The sequence below is a fragment of the Microcaecilia unicolor genome, chromosome 11, assembly GCF_901765095.1.
Source record: "Microcaecilia unicolor chromosome 11, aMicUni1.1, whole genome shotgun sequence".
Taxonomy (NCBI): Eukaryota; Metazoa; Chordata; class Amphibia; order Gymnophiona; family Siphonopidae; genus Microcaecilia; species Microcaecilia unicolor.
This window is the reverse complement of record NC_044041.1, coordinates 155966750-155980362: the sequence shown is the minus strand read 5'-3', so window position 1 is coordinate 155980362 and position 13613 is coordinate 155966750. Positions and strand designations below refer to the sequence as shown.

At 47.8% G+C, this 13613-nt stretch overlaps 1 protein-coding gene across 1 annotated transcript in view; it reads left to right on the top strand.

Moving 5' to 3' along the window:
- Nucleotides 1–12201, top strand: part of LOC115480991 (reticulon-2-like) — a 44412-nt gene extending 32211 nt beyond the window's left edge. Inside the window, exons 4-5 of the mRNA XM_030219975.1 lie at nt 10147–10356; nt 12173–12201. Coding sequence (XP_030075835.1) covers nt 10147–10356; nt 12173–12201 — 239 coding nt within the window. The remainder of the gene's footprint in view (nt 1–10146; nt 10357–12172) is intronic.
- The last annotated feature ends 1412 nt before the right edge of the window (nt 12202–13613 follow it).

The window sequence follows — 13613 nt, the reverse complement described above, 5'->3', positions numbered from 1 at the left end:
ATGGGCTCTTCCCTGACTTCATCTAGAGCATTGGAGTTTTCCACTTCCATGGGTTGGGGAACCTGTTCTTTCTCCTCCCAGTCCCAGGTGTTAGGAGTTTTGAAGTTCCCTCCTCATTGGTCTGAATAACCAGGATTTTTCCTGAACCACCTTTTCTTTTCTTTGGGTGCCTTGCAACCATTAATTAAAAGACCTGGGGTGCCCTCTTTTGGCCACAAGTTAATTTGCAACTGGTTTCTTTGCCTATCTTTATTTCAGAGAGTAGTAAGTAGGAGGGTATTGAGCTTGAGATGGCAGTGCCCTTACAAAACCTTTCCTCCCCCCCAACTCACAACACGTATGTATAAATGATAGAATTCTATAATTTATGTATGTACTTTTGCACTCTGCCCAAACCCCACCTATGCGCATGTCCACCGACAAAGTATGTGCTGTCAAGTATGTACAAGAAATTTTTGTGAGGCTAATATTTATGCACAGAGCAATATTTCTTCACTCAATGTGTAATTCAACTCTGGAATTTGTTGCCAGAGAATGTGGTAAAAGCAGTTAGCTTAGGGTTTAAAAATAGTTTGGATAAATTCGTAGAAGAAAAGTCAATAAGCCATTATTATGATGGACAGGAAAATCCACTGCTTATTTCTAGGATAAGCAGCATAAAATGTTTTACTGTTCTGGTATCTTGCCAGGTCTTGTGATCTGGATTGGCCACTGTTGGAAATGGGATACTGGGCTTGATTGACCTTCGGTCTGTCTCAGTATGGCAATGCTTATTCTCTTATGTGTTATGGTACTTTCATTTTCTTCAGACCAGTGGCGTAGCTATGTGGGGCCATGGGGGCCTGGACCCCCCCCCAGATTTCCTCTGGGCCCTTGGCTTGGCTGGCGGGGATCCCCAACCTCCGCCAGCTGAAGCATTGTCCAGTGCCGGTCTCCGGTGCTGCCGCATTGCCTGCCCCTCACGTCCTGCACACTTCATTTAGTGAAACTGAACATGCTTGCCGGAGACCGGCGCTGGACAACACTTCAGCTGGCGGAGGTTGGGGACTCCTGCCACCCAAGGTATTTGCTGTGGCAGTGGGTGGGGAGCGGCAGGGTGGCGGGGGAGGCGGTGAGGTGGCAGGGGGGTGGCAGCAGACCAATATGTGCCCCCCCACCTCGGGCTCTGCCCCCCCCCCCCCCCCCACCGCGAGGTCTGGCTATGCCCCTGCTTCACACATGTGTGCTCAGTGAAGCTACTCTTCCCGCAAAACTTTTGTGTCCATGTGTCTGGCAGTCTTTCCCTGATTAATGCACAGGTTCTGTGCACTTTCAATTTGCATCTCATTAGCTCACTGCATATTTTCTCTTTAATCTTGCCGTAGAAGCTGCATACTCAGCCATTGGCGCACAGCTCTACCACATGGCTTTCTGCATTGACCTTTGAGCCTTACTTCACGGGCATGAAGGAGTTTTCTTGTTCATATATCCAGTTTTTCAAGATCTTTAAGAGATTAGTCTACAGTTTCAAAGCTGTATGAGAGTACAGTAATTGCAAACTGATTGATGGCTTGCATTTTATTCTGTGCTGTTAAAGCACTTTTCAGTATCCATTTCAGTCTCCTGTAATGTTTTTGCTGATCTTCAATATTTTGTGCTGGGTTGTTGCATCTTCCTCTACTTCTAGATATTTATGATATGCCAGTGGAGTCCAGCATGCGGCCTCATGGCCAAATGCAACCCTCATGACCTCTGGTCTGGATGTGGCCCACTTGAGATTTTTAGCAAAAGTTTTTTTTTTTGTTTTGTTTTCTTATGCATCACATATGATTTTGAAGCAATGCATAGCTATTTGGTGGCTATGAAGTCACAATTTCAAAAGAGATTCACAGATTTCGATGAGAATTAATCATAGTAGGTTAAAATATTCTTGTAGCCTGCACACACATGGATTTCTGACAGAACTGTCATGTGGCCCACTATAAAAAATCCGTGCAGCCCACACATACGGTGATTTCTGATCATGCAGCCCACTGTTAAAAAAAAAAAAAATGTCTCTGTAATATGCCTTCTTGCTGATTTATGTCATAATCATCAATCAGAGATATTTTTTTGGTTTTGCTCAATTTTCTCTATGGAAGGTTACCTTATCACATTTGTCCAGGGCAAAACTCATCCTGATATTTCCTGAAAAATATTCAAAAGTGTTCTAATAAGTGTTGATCACAGGAGCTTTAGAGCTTCAAATAATCTGCGATCAGTAAGACTGATGTTATCTTGGATCATAAATGTCTTTAGGATTAAGGCTATATCCACTGCCCAAGGAATAGCTTCTCTTCCTACTCCTTATAGGCCATATCGTTCACTCATATTCTCCGAGGACAAGCAGGCTGCTTGTTCTCACGACTGGGGTGACGTCCGCGGCAGCCCCCACCAACCGGAAGAAGCTTTGCGGGCGGTCCGCACGCAGGGCACGCCCACCGCGCATGCGCGGCCGTCTTCCCGCCTGTGCGCGACCGTTCCCGCCAGTCTTGTTTTTTCCGCGCTGGAGAGAGTCGTGCGTCGCCGCTCTCTCTTGTCAGCCCCGGAAAACCGTCGCGTTGTTCGCGAATTTCTTATTTCTTATTTTTTGTTTCTGGTTCCCGCGCGTTCCGGACCTTTTCTTTTCTTGTTAAAAAAAAAAAAAAAAGAGTGAACGCGCTTGTTTTTTCCCTCGTTTTCTAGCGGGGGCGTCGCGTTGCGGCCTTGTGGCCGCGCGGTCGATTTATTTTTTGAGGTGTGATTTACCGCCACCATTGACGACTTTAATTTCGCCGACGCGATTTTTCCGTCGATGTCCTCGAAGGTCCCGAGTGGATTTAAGAAGTGTGGTCGGTGCGGCCGGCCTATCTCGCAGACCAACACCCACGCTTGGTGCCTCCAGTGCCTCGGGCCGGAGCACAATATCAAGTCGTGTTCTTTGTGTCTTGGTCTCCGGAAACGGACTCAGGTTGCGAGGCAAGTTCTTCGGGACCGTCTTTTTTGGAACTTGCGCCGGCCCCTCGACGTCGACCTCGATGGCATCGGTATCGACGGCCGGTTCTTCGGTACCGGTATCGATGTCCGCAAAATCGGCACCGATGGCATCGACCCCAGGAGCACAGGTCCCGTCGGCCCGCCGGTCCTCCGGTGATGGTAGGGGTGAGAGGCCGCGTGGGCAATCGGCCCCGGTCACTCCCTCTGCCCATGGCCCTCGGGACCGAACCCTGTCTGACCCGACCCCTCGAGACCGAGGGGGATCGACCTCCTCCTCCTCCGTTCCACCGGGTGCCGATGACGGGCACCGTAAAAAACAGAAAAAGCACCATCATCGGTCCCCATCTGTGCGCCCGGCTCTCGGTGCTGGCGAGGAGTCGACGCTGAAGCGTCCGCGTCGAGAGGAGAGGTCCCCCTCGGTAGTGGAGGTACCGACGCGTCAGGGTCCCAGCACTTCGGTGCAGTCTCCTGGACCCGAGCAGCTTCCGGCACCGACACCTCTACCGGCCCCCCCGTCTTTCCCGACAGCGGGCCTGGACGAGTGCCTCCGAGCCATCCTTCCGGGGATCCTGGAAGGGCTGATGCGCCAGGCTGTGCCGGCGCCGGGGGTGCTTGCGCCCTCGGCGCCGTTGACTGTGGCGCCGGCGAGCTCTAGCCCGGTGCCGAGGCCTTCGACACCACCGCCGCTTGCGGCGCCGGTCTCGACCGTCACGCAGGTGGAGTCCCCGTCGATGTCGATGGAGGGAGCTTCGTCCCCGCCGGCGCGGGAGTCCACCGCTCGACGACACCGAGGCCTCGGTGCCTCGACGTCGAGCCGGGCCCGGTTAAGGACTCGGTTACATGAGCTTATGTCCGATACCGAGGAAGAGGCCTCGTGGGGGGAAGAGGAGGACCCCAGATATTTCTCCTCAGAGGAGTCTGTGGGCCTTCCCTCTGACCCCACGCCTTCACCAGAGAGGAAGCTCTCGCCTCCTGAGAGCCTCTCCTTTGCCTCCTTTGTAAGGGACATGTCCATTTGCATTCCCTTCCCCGTGGTCTCTGTGGATGAGCCGAGGGCTGAGATGCTCGAGGTCCTCGACTATCCATCACCACCTAGAGAGTCCTCCACGGTGCCGTTGCACAATGTCCTCAAGGAGACACTGCTTCGGAACTGGATGAGACCATTATCTAACCCCACCATTCCCAAGAAAGCAGAGTCCCAGTACAGAATCCACTCGGACCCAGAGTTAATGCGGCTCCAATTGCCCCATGACTCGGCGGTCGTGGATTCTGCTCTCAAGAGGGCACGGAGTTCGAGGGATACCACCTCGGCGCCCCCGGGGCAGGAGTCTCGCACTCTGGACTCGTTTGGGAAGAAGGCCTACCAATCTTCCATGCTCGTGACCCGCATCCAATCTTACCAGCTCTACACGAGCATCCACATGCGGAACACTGTGAAGCAACTGGCGGACCTGGTTGATAAGCTCCCGCCGGAGCAGTCCAGGCCTTATCAGGAGGCGGTCAGGCAGCTGAAGGCGTGCAGAAAGTTCCTGTCCAGGGGTATCTATGACACCTGTGACGTGGCATCTCGTGCTGCGGCCCAAGGTATAGTGATGCGCAGGCTCTCGTGGCTGCGTGCCTCTGACCTGGACAACCGCACCCAGCAGAGACTGGCCGACGTCCCTTGCCGGGGGGATAATATTTTTGGCGAGAAGGTCGAGCAGCTGGTGGACCAACTGCATCAGCGGGAAACCGCCCTCGACAAGCTCTCCCACCGGGCGCCTTCAGCATCCACCTCAGCAGGTGGACGTTTTTCCCGGGCCCGGCAGGCTGCACCCTATGCTTTTGCCAAGCGTAGGTACACCCAGCCGGCCCGAAGGCCTCGACAGGCACAGGGACAGCCCCAGCGCGCTCGTTCTCGTCAACAGCGTGCGCCTAAGCAGCCCCCTGCGCCTCCACAGCAAAAGCCGGGGACGGGCTTTTGACTGGATCCACGGGAACATAGCCGCCCTCAAAGTGTCCGTGTCGGACGATCTGCCGGTCGGAGGGAGGTTAAAATTTTTTCACCAAAGGTGGCCTCTCATAACTTCCGACCAGTGGGTTCTCCAAATAGTGCGGTGCGGATACGCCCTAAATTTGGCCTCCCTTCCACCAAATTGTCCTCCGGGAGCTCAATCCTTCAGCTCCCACCACAAGCAGGTACTTGCAGAGGAACTCTCCGCCCTTCTCAGCGCCAATGCGGTCGAGCCCGTACCACCCGGGCAGGAAGGGCAGGGATTCTATTCCAGGTACTTCCTTGTGGAAAAGAAAACAGGGGGGATGCGCCCCATCCTAGACCTGAGAGGCCTGAACAAATTCCTGGTCAAAGAAAAGTTCAGGATGCTTTCCTTGGGCACCCTTCTGCCAATGATTCAGAAAAACGATTGGCTATGTTCCCTGGATTTAAAGGACGCATACACTCACATCCCGATACTGCCAGCTCACAGACAGTATCTCAGATTCCGCCTGGGCGCACGGCATTTTCAGTATTATGTGCTGCCCTTTGGGCTCACCTGTGCCCCACGGGTGTTTACAAAGTGCCTCGTGGTGGTGGCGGCGTATCTACGCAAGCTGGGAGTGCACGTGTTCCCATATCTCGACGATTGGCTGGTCAAAAACACCTCGGAGGCAGGAGCCCTCCGGTCCATGCAGTTCACTATTCAACTCCTGGAGCTGCTGGGGTTTGTGATAAATTACCCAAAGTCCCATCTCCAGCCAACCCAGTCTCTGGAATTCATAGGAGCTCTGCTGAATACCCAGACGGCTCAGGCCTTCCTTCCCGAAGCGAGGGCCAACAACCTCCTGTCCCTGGCTTCGCAGACCAGAGCGTCTCAGCAGGTCACAGCTCGGCAGATGTTGAGACTTCTGGGTCATATGGCCTCCACAGTCCATGTGACTCCCATGGCTCGTCTTCACATGAGATCTGCTCAATGGACCCTAGCTTCCCATTGGTTCCAAGCCACCGGGAATCTAGAGGATGTCATCCGCCTCTCCACCAGTTGCCGCACTTCACTGCTCTGGTGGACCATTCAGACCAATTTGACCCTGGGACGTCCATTCCAAATTCCACAGCCCACGAAAGTGCTGACGACGGATGCATCTCGCCTGGGGTGGGGAGCTCATGTCGATGGGCTCCACACCCAGGGTCTGTGGTCCCTCCAGGAAAAGAATCTGCAGATCAACCTCCTGGAGCTCCGAGCGATCTGGAACGCACTGAAGGCTTTCAGAGATCGGCTGCCCTGCCAAATTATCCAAATTCGGACAGACAATCAGGTTGCAATGTATTACACCAACAAGCAGGAAGCCGTCAGGATGTGGCGTTGGGCTTGCCAGTTCGGCATGCTCCTCCAAGCCACATACCTGGCAGGTGTAAACAAGAGTCTGGCCGACAGGCTGAGCAGAGTCATGCAACCGCACGAGTGGTCGCTTCATTCCAGAGTGGTACGCAAGATCTTCCGAGAGTGGGGCACCCCCTCGGTGGACCTTTTCGCTTCTCAGACCAACCACAAGCTGCCTCTGTTCTGTTCCAGACTTCAGGCACACGGCAGGCTAGCGTCGGACGCCTTTCTCCTTCATTGGGGGACCGGCCTCCTGTATGCTTATCCTCCCATACCTTTGGTGGGGAAGACCTTACTGAAGCTCAAGCAAGACCACGGCACCATGATTCTGATAGCGCCCTTTTGGCCCCGTCAGATCTGGTTCCCTCTTCTTCTGGAGTTGTCCTCAGAAGAACCGTGGAGATTGGAGTGTTTTCCGACTCTCATTTCGCAGAACGACGGAGCGTTGCTGCACCCCAACCTTCAGTCCCTGGCTCTCACGGCCTGGATGTTGAGGGCGTAGACTTCACTGCGTTGGGTCTGTCTGAGGGTGTCTCCCGTGTCTTGCTTGCCTCTAGGAAGGATTCCACTAAAAAGAGTTACTTTTTCAAGTGGAGGAGGTTTGTCGTTTGGTGTGAGAGCAAGGCCCTAGAACCTCGTTCTTGCCCTGCACAGAACCTGCTTGAATACCTTCTGCACTTATCAGAGTCTGGCCTCAAGACCAACTCAGTAAGGAATCACCTTAGTGCGATTAGTGCTTACCATTATCGTGTGGAAGGTAAAGCCATCTCTGGAGAGCCTTTAGTCGTTCGATTCATGAGAGGCTTGCTTTTGTCAAAGCCCCCTATCAAGCCTCCTACAGTGTCATGGGATCTCAACGTCGTCCTCACCCAGCTGATGAAACCTCCTTTTGAGCCACTGAATACCTGCCATCTGAAATACTTGACCTGGAAGGTCATTTTCTTGGTGGCAGTTACTTCAGCTCGTAGGGTCAGTGAGCTTCAAGCCCTGGTAGCTCATGCTCCATATACCAAATTTCATCACAACAGAGTAGTGCTCCGCACCCACCCAAAGTTCCTACCGAAGGTGGTGTCGGAGTTCCATCTTAACCAGTCAATTGTCTTGCCAACATTCTTTCCCAGGCCTCATACCCGCCCTGCTGAACGTCAGTTGCACACATTGGACTGCAAGAGAGCATTGGTCTTCTACTTGGAGCGGACACAGCCCCACAGACAGTCCGCCCAATTGTTTGTTTCTTTCGACCCTAACAGGCTAGGGGTCGCTGTCGGGAAACGCACCATCTCCAATTGGCTAGCAGATTGCATTTCCTTCACTTACGCCCAGGCTGGGCTGACTCTTGAGGGTCATGTCACGGCTCATAGTGTTAGAGCCATGGCAGCGTCAGTGGCCCACTTGAAGTCAGCCACTATTGAAGAGATTTGCAAGGCTGCGACGTGGTCATCTGTCCACACATTCACATCACATTACTGCCTCCAGCAGGATACCTGACGCGACAGTCGGTTCGGGCAGTCGGTGCTGCAGAATCTGTTTGGGGTGTAAATCCAACTCCACCCTCCAGGACCCGCATTTATTCTGGTCAGGCTGCACTCTCAGTTAGTTGTTCTTCGTAGGTCAATTTTCTGTTTTATCCTCGCCGTTGCGAGGTTCAATTGACCTGGGTTCTTGTTTTGAGTGAGCCTGAGAGCTAGGGATACCCCAGTCGTGAGAACAAGCAGCCTGCTTGTCCTCGGAGAAAGTGAATGATACATACCTGTAGCAGGTGTTCTCCGAGGACAGCAGGCTGATTGTTCTCACCTACCCTCCCTCCTCCCCTTTGGAGTTGCGTTTTCATCATTTTTGCTTGTCATTCAACTGGCGGGAACGGTCGCGCACGGGCGGGAAGACGGCCGCGCATGCGCGGTGGGCGTGCCCTGCGAGCGGACTGCCCGCGAAGCTTCTTCCGGTTGGTGGGGGCTGCCGCGGACGTCACCCCAGTCGTGAGAACAATCAGCCTGCTGTCCTCGGAGAACACCTGCTACAGGTATGTATCATTCACTTTCTGGAACCAACTGTTTGGTTGTTCCCTTAATCGCCCAAGCTCATTTCGTAACTTCTTGAAAGAGAGTTTACTGTTGTGCTCCGTCACTCTAGAATAATCTTCCCCCTGACCTGCGATCTAGTCCTTCTAGGCCTAAGTTCAAGACTGCCTTAAAGAGTTCGCTTTTTAGACAGGCTTTTCAATCTTTAGCTAGCTGAGTACTATTTTCCTATCCCCCCACCCTCCAGATTTTATCTTCTCTTCATTCTTTTCCTTTCCAAGTCCCTACTGTGTTCAATTGTTTGGTTTTCATACCATTTAATTCTAGATGCTATTTTTTTGTTGTACTTTTCTCTCCCCTTCCCTCATGTTTATTGTCTCTTCTTGAATCTGTTTGTAATAAATATAAAAGAAAACAATAAAAACAGTTTACTTATGCCTTTTTTGGTAAACTGCCTTGATATCCATTGGATCATTTGTCGGTTTAACAAATATTCAAATAAAATTAATTAATTAATTAATTAAGTGTACATAGATACACTCCAGTGATCAAGTGTGCATTAATTAATTAAGTGTAAATAGATTTAATGGCATACAAAACAAGAGTGGTGATAGTGAATCTTCCTGAAATATTCTCTGCTGGATTTTGATGATAGGGATGTCAAATTATTCAGTGCCATAATATAGATTACTTACAATTCTTCACATTTTCATGATGCACTTATTATGCTTATCTTGTTTTTGATTTGTTTTTTATGATCGTGCTTGTTGCTGTAAATGTTTTTTTTTAACCAAGTAAGTTTAATATGGTAAAGGGCTGTGCCACCAGAGTTTCACTTGGGTAGGGTTTTACATGGCTCCAGGTCACTTTGGATAGTCTGAGTCAGTCCTGCTTTTATATTTACGTACCTGCATATGGGATTATCCTTCTTTTTCTAGAGCAGTGGTGCTTAAACTGATCCTTGCACATTGCCCCAAGTGTGTATAAATTTGGCTCATACATATTGATTAGGGATATTCTGAAAACCCAACTGGTTAGGGGTGGTGGATGAATTATAATTCAGAGGGAAGCCATGAGTGGAATGGAACAGGTAGACATATATCACTTGTTTCTAAAAGTACAAGGACCAGAGGGCACACAATGAATTACTAAGTAGTACATTTAGAACAAATTGGAGGCAATATTTCTTCACTCAACTTGTAATTAAGCTCTGGAATTTGTTGCCAGAGAATGTGGTAAAAGCTGTTAGCGTAGCGGCTAGCGGGGTTTAAAAAAGGTTTGGACAAGTTCCTAAAAGAAAAGTCTATAAACTGTTGTTAGGGTGGTTATTCATTAGATAAAAGCATGAAATCTGTTTTACTCTTCTGGGATTACCAGGTACTTGTTGACATGGACTGGCCACTGTTGGAAACAGGATTCTGGGCATGATGGACCTTTGGTCTGTTCCAGTACGGAAATGCATATATACTTATGCTTATATATGTACTTGTGACCTGGAGGAAAATCTAGCAATCAGCTAAGCGTACATAGAGACTTTAATAGGAGACAACTGCATGTGTTTGTTTCCTGTCCTTTAGGACAGGCCAATCCAGTCCTGGTTTTACTCCACGGCATACTTGTAGATGTAATTCCTAATTTTCTTAAGAAATCGCAACTATATTGCCAGCGAGGATAAAACTAGGGCTGAATGGATAGGAATCCATCTGTGACTAAGGGTCCTAGTCCCTGGCCGTAGGCTCCATATTTCCAATGTATTCTTGTGTTTCTATTTGGCATAGGTGCTAAACAGAAGCTCATACCATGTACGTTTATGCAACATCTGGGAGCAACTGTACCCAGCCCAGTCAGCCATGCACTTGAAGGCTGGCAGCCACTTCCAACTTCAGCAATTGATCAGGAGGAGGACAAGAGAGCCAGTGGACTAACCATGACACTGCACAGGGAGGAAGCTGACAATTCAGGGATAAAACTGGGAATATTCATTAATGGTAGGTGTCTAGTAATTTATTTTAGAGGTGTAGGAGCAGTTGTCTACTTTATTCTACTACTACTAATCATTTTTATGGTACTACTAGGCATACATAGTGCTATGCACATTATACATATGTGCTTTCTCTGTCCCTAGAGGGCTCACAATCTAAGTTTTTGTACATGGGCAATGGAAGGTTAAGTGACTTTACCAAGGTCACAAGCAGCTACAGTGGGAATTGAACCCAGATTATCAGGATCAAAGTTCATTGCACTAGTCATTAAGCTATTCCTCCACTCCAAGTAGTGGCCCTAAGTTGTCTCTGAAAATAATGAAACAAGCAGCTGCATGAGGCAAGGTAAGAGGTTGGGAAAATACATTTTTAGTCAGTTTTGGTACCATACAGGCATCAGAAACAGCAGTATAAGCTTACCCTGTACACTGTCACACCACAGAACAAGTACAATACTGGGTGCTGCACTGAAGGCTTCCCACACATTACTTCCCCCTCTAGAAGGATCATCAGAGGGGAGATACAAACCTCCAAAAGAATTATGGGACAAACCAAATTATGTACATTTTAGGAAAAAACTAAGGGCATGTTTTTTTGGAAGATTTAAAGAATGAGATTTAAGGGGAAGGGTTTAGACAAAGATGACGTTGCTTGTTTTTATTATGTAAAGATTTTAGGGGTTTATTTATAAATTGTTGTATTATATATGTGCTTGTATTGTAATCTGCTGGAATGCCATTGGCAAATGTTGAAATATCAAATAAATCAATCAAATCATCTCATGCATTCGCATTGCCCCCTCTAGAAGGAGCACTTGAAGGGATAAGGGGGGGTTGAGTCCTCCCACAGATCCACACTACTGCCTTGGGTGGGTATAAGTCTCCTCCTGTGTATTCACACTGTTCTCTGTAGAAGTGCGTATGTGATAAGGATTGAGTTGCCTCCTCCTACACTAAACCGTTCTAGAAGGACCATCCTAAGGGGTAGGGGATTGATTTGCCTCCCATGCATCCATACTGCTGTCTATACAAGGAGCATCTCAACACCTATCTCGGCCCATCATTCTGGGTGCAACCGTTATTCCTCAATTACCAAGTATAACAATTTTAGGTGTTATTCTAGATGAATCACTTTCCTTTCAGCCTCAAATTACTAATGTAATTAAGCATTGTTTCTATAGACTTCGGCAAATTTGTTCAATTCACTTCCTTATTGACCCACTAACATTAAATATACTTACTCCTTTGTCATTAGCAAACTTGATTACTGTAACTCATTCTACATGGGTCTCAAAACAACTGATGTAGATGCCTACAAATAATTCAAAATACTGCTATCAAACTTATTACTGGAAAAAAGTTCAACCACCTTACACTCCTGAAAGCGCCTATTGGCTTCCTTTGCCTCGCCATAATTATCTACAAGATTTTGCTTTTGGTCTATAAAACCCATCTGTACAGTCACCATCATATCTCTCTTGTATGTTAACCCCATACTCAAGTTCAAGAATATTGTGATCATCATTTCGAGAAATAGTTCATCAACACACTAGAAAGGCAATCTTTTCAGTTCAGGGCCCTGAACACTGGAATAAACTACCTCAGGCTCTTTGGTATCAGACATATCTCCAAAACTTTAAAACAGAACTCAAAACATTCCTTTTCTCCAATGCATATTCCTAGTTTCTCCTTTGCAATCCATGGAAGTTGGACCAGATAGATCTCTCCCTTTTCTATCCCCTCTTCTTTCGTATTAAAATTGTAGTTCTGCCCCACCCTTCCTCTTTCATAATATTATTCTCTTTCTTTCCTATAATTCTTAGATAGTAAGCTGCCTAGACATGCTTTTTGATGGGCAGGACAGTAAATCCTGAATAAACTTGAAACTTGTGGGGGCTAAGTCTTGTTCTTGTTCCAGAGCACCCTATGTAGAAGTACCTGAGGGGAGCATGGGAAATTTAGTTTCTCTGTCCATTCATTCCTTGGTCTTTTTAACATGATTTTTTCTGTGACACTTGGTTACCAGTAACTAGACTGACTCCATCATAGAACTGCCAGTAGGGGGGGGCGTGTCAAGATGGTGGTGCACCCGGTCGTGTTGTGAGAACGCTGATCCCTTTTCGTTATATTTTACGTCTAGAAAGTTTATATTTTGTTTGAGATGCCGCAAACGAAAAGGAAAGGTTTGAGGAGGGTGGGGATCCAGCCTACCTCCTCCTCGTTGCCGCTTCAGCCTACCTTAGAGCGCTTCCCCGATGTTACTAAATCCACACAGCAAAGAAGAAACATTTTCCTTGAAATGAAACAGAAAACCCTGGACTTGGGTGGAACTTTCTGGCCTATCCTTGTAAGTGTATAATCCGTTTAGGAATGACAAAATACGTTTTCTTCTCCCCAGACCATTTAAAATCCTTTCTAGATTCTAAGAAAGTGAAGCCAAAAGAATAGGATTGGGGGATAGCATTAAGTCTTGCTTTATATGCTTATATGTTAAAAAATCTTCTCTAATATGTATGCGCCCCCCCCCCCCCTTTGATAGTGGTCTAAGGAAGTAATTACTCTTATTTTTCCTGATGTTAGGGATGTAGTTTCTTTTGTCTTTATATAAATTTCTCTTTTTTCTAGATATTATGGTTAATCCTTGTATTTTCATGTACTATTACTGCTGTATTGCCTTGACAATGTATAATGAAACTTGTCATTTATTTTTTGAAAATTATTTAAAAAAAAGAACTACCAGTAAATGGTCAACTCTAACGTACTACCCCAACTAATTATTTCTGTAGTGCCACAATTCTGTTAATCAGGCCACCCTCAAATGCCAATTCAGCTGGCACTATTTCTTCTCTCTTCAGGCTCCCTTTCTTCCATCCTGTTGGTTCTTTTATGACAGTTCCTCAGATTGAAGGGGAGGGGGGAGGGAAGGTGTGTGAAACCCACATACTCCCTCTTCTGGTACATAGCCCAGAAATGACTCCCTTTATCTGTTTTCTTGTTTTTCTTTTTTCTTCTTTTTTTTTTTTTAATGTTTCCGAACTTTATTCAGTACGTTGTGTCTCTTGGCTAAATTCTTTCTCCTGTGGTCTCAGTATAGTGTGATGGGTCCTACCTCCTAATTCTATAAAAGTTGCCAAAAGTTACGCATGCCCAATTTGCGTGTGTAGTTTAATTGAATAATGAGCTAATTAGCTCCAGTAATTGGCTTTTTAATAAGCAATTATTGGCACTAATTAGGTTTAATTAGAATTTGCATTCGTAAATTTA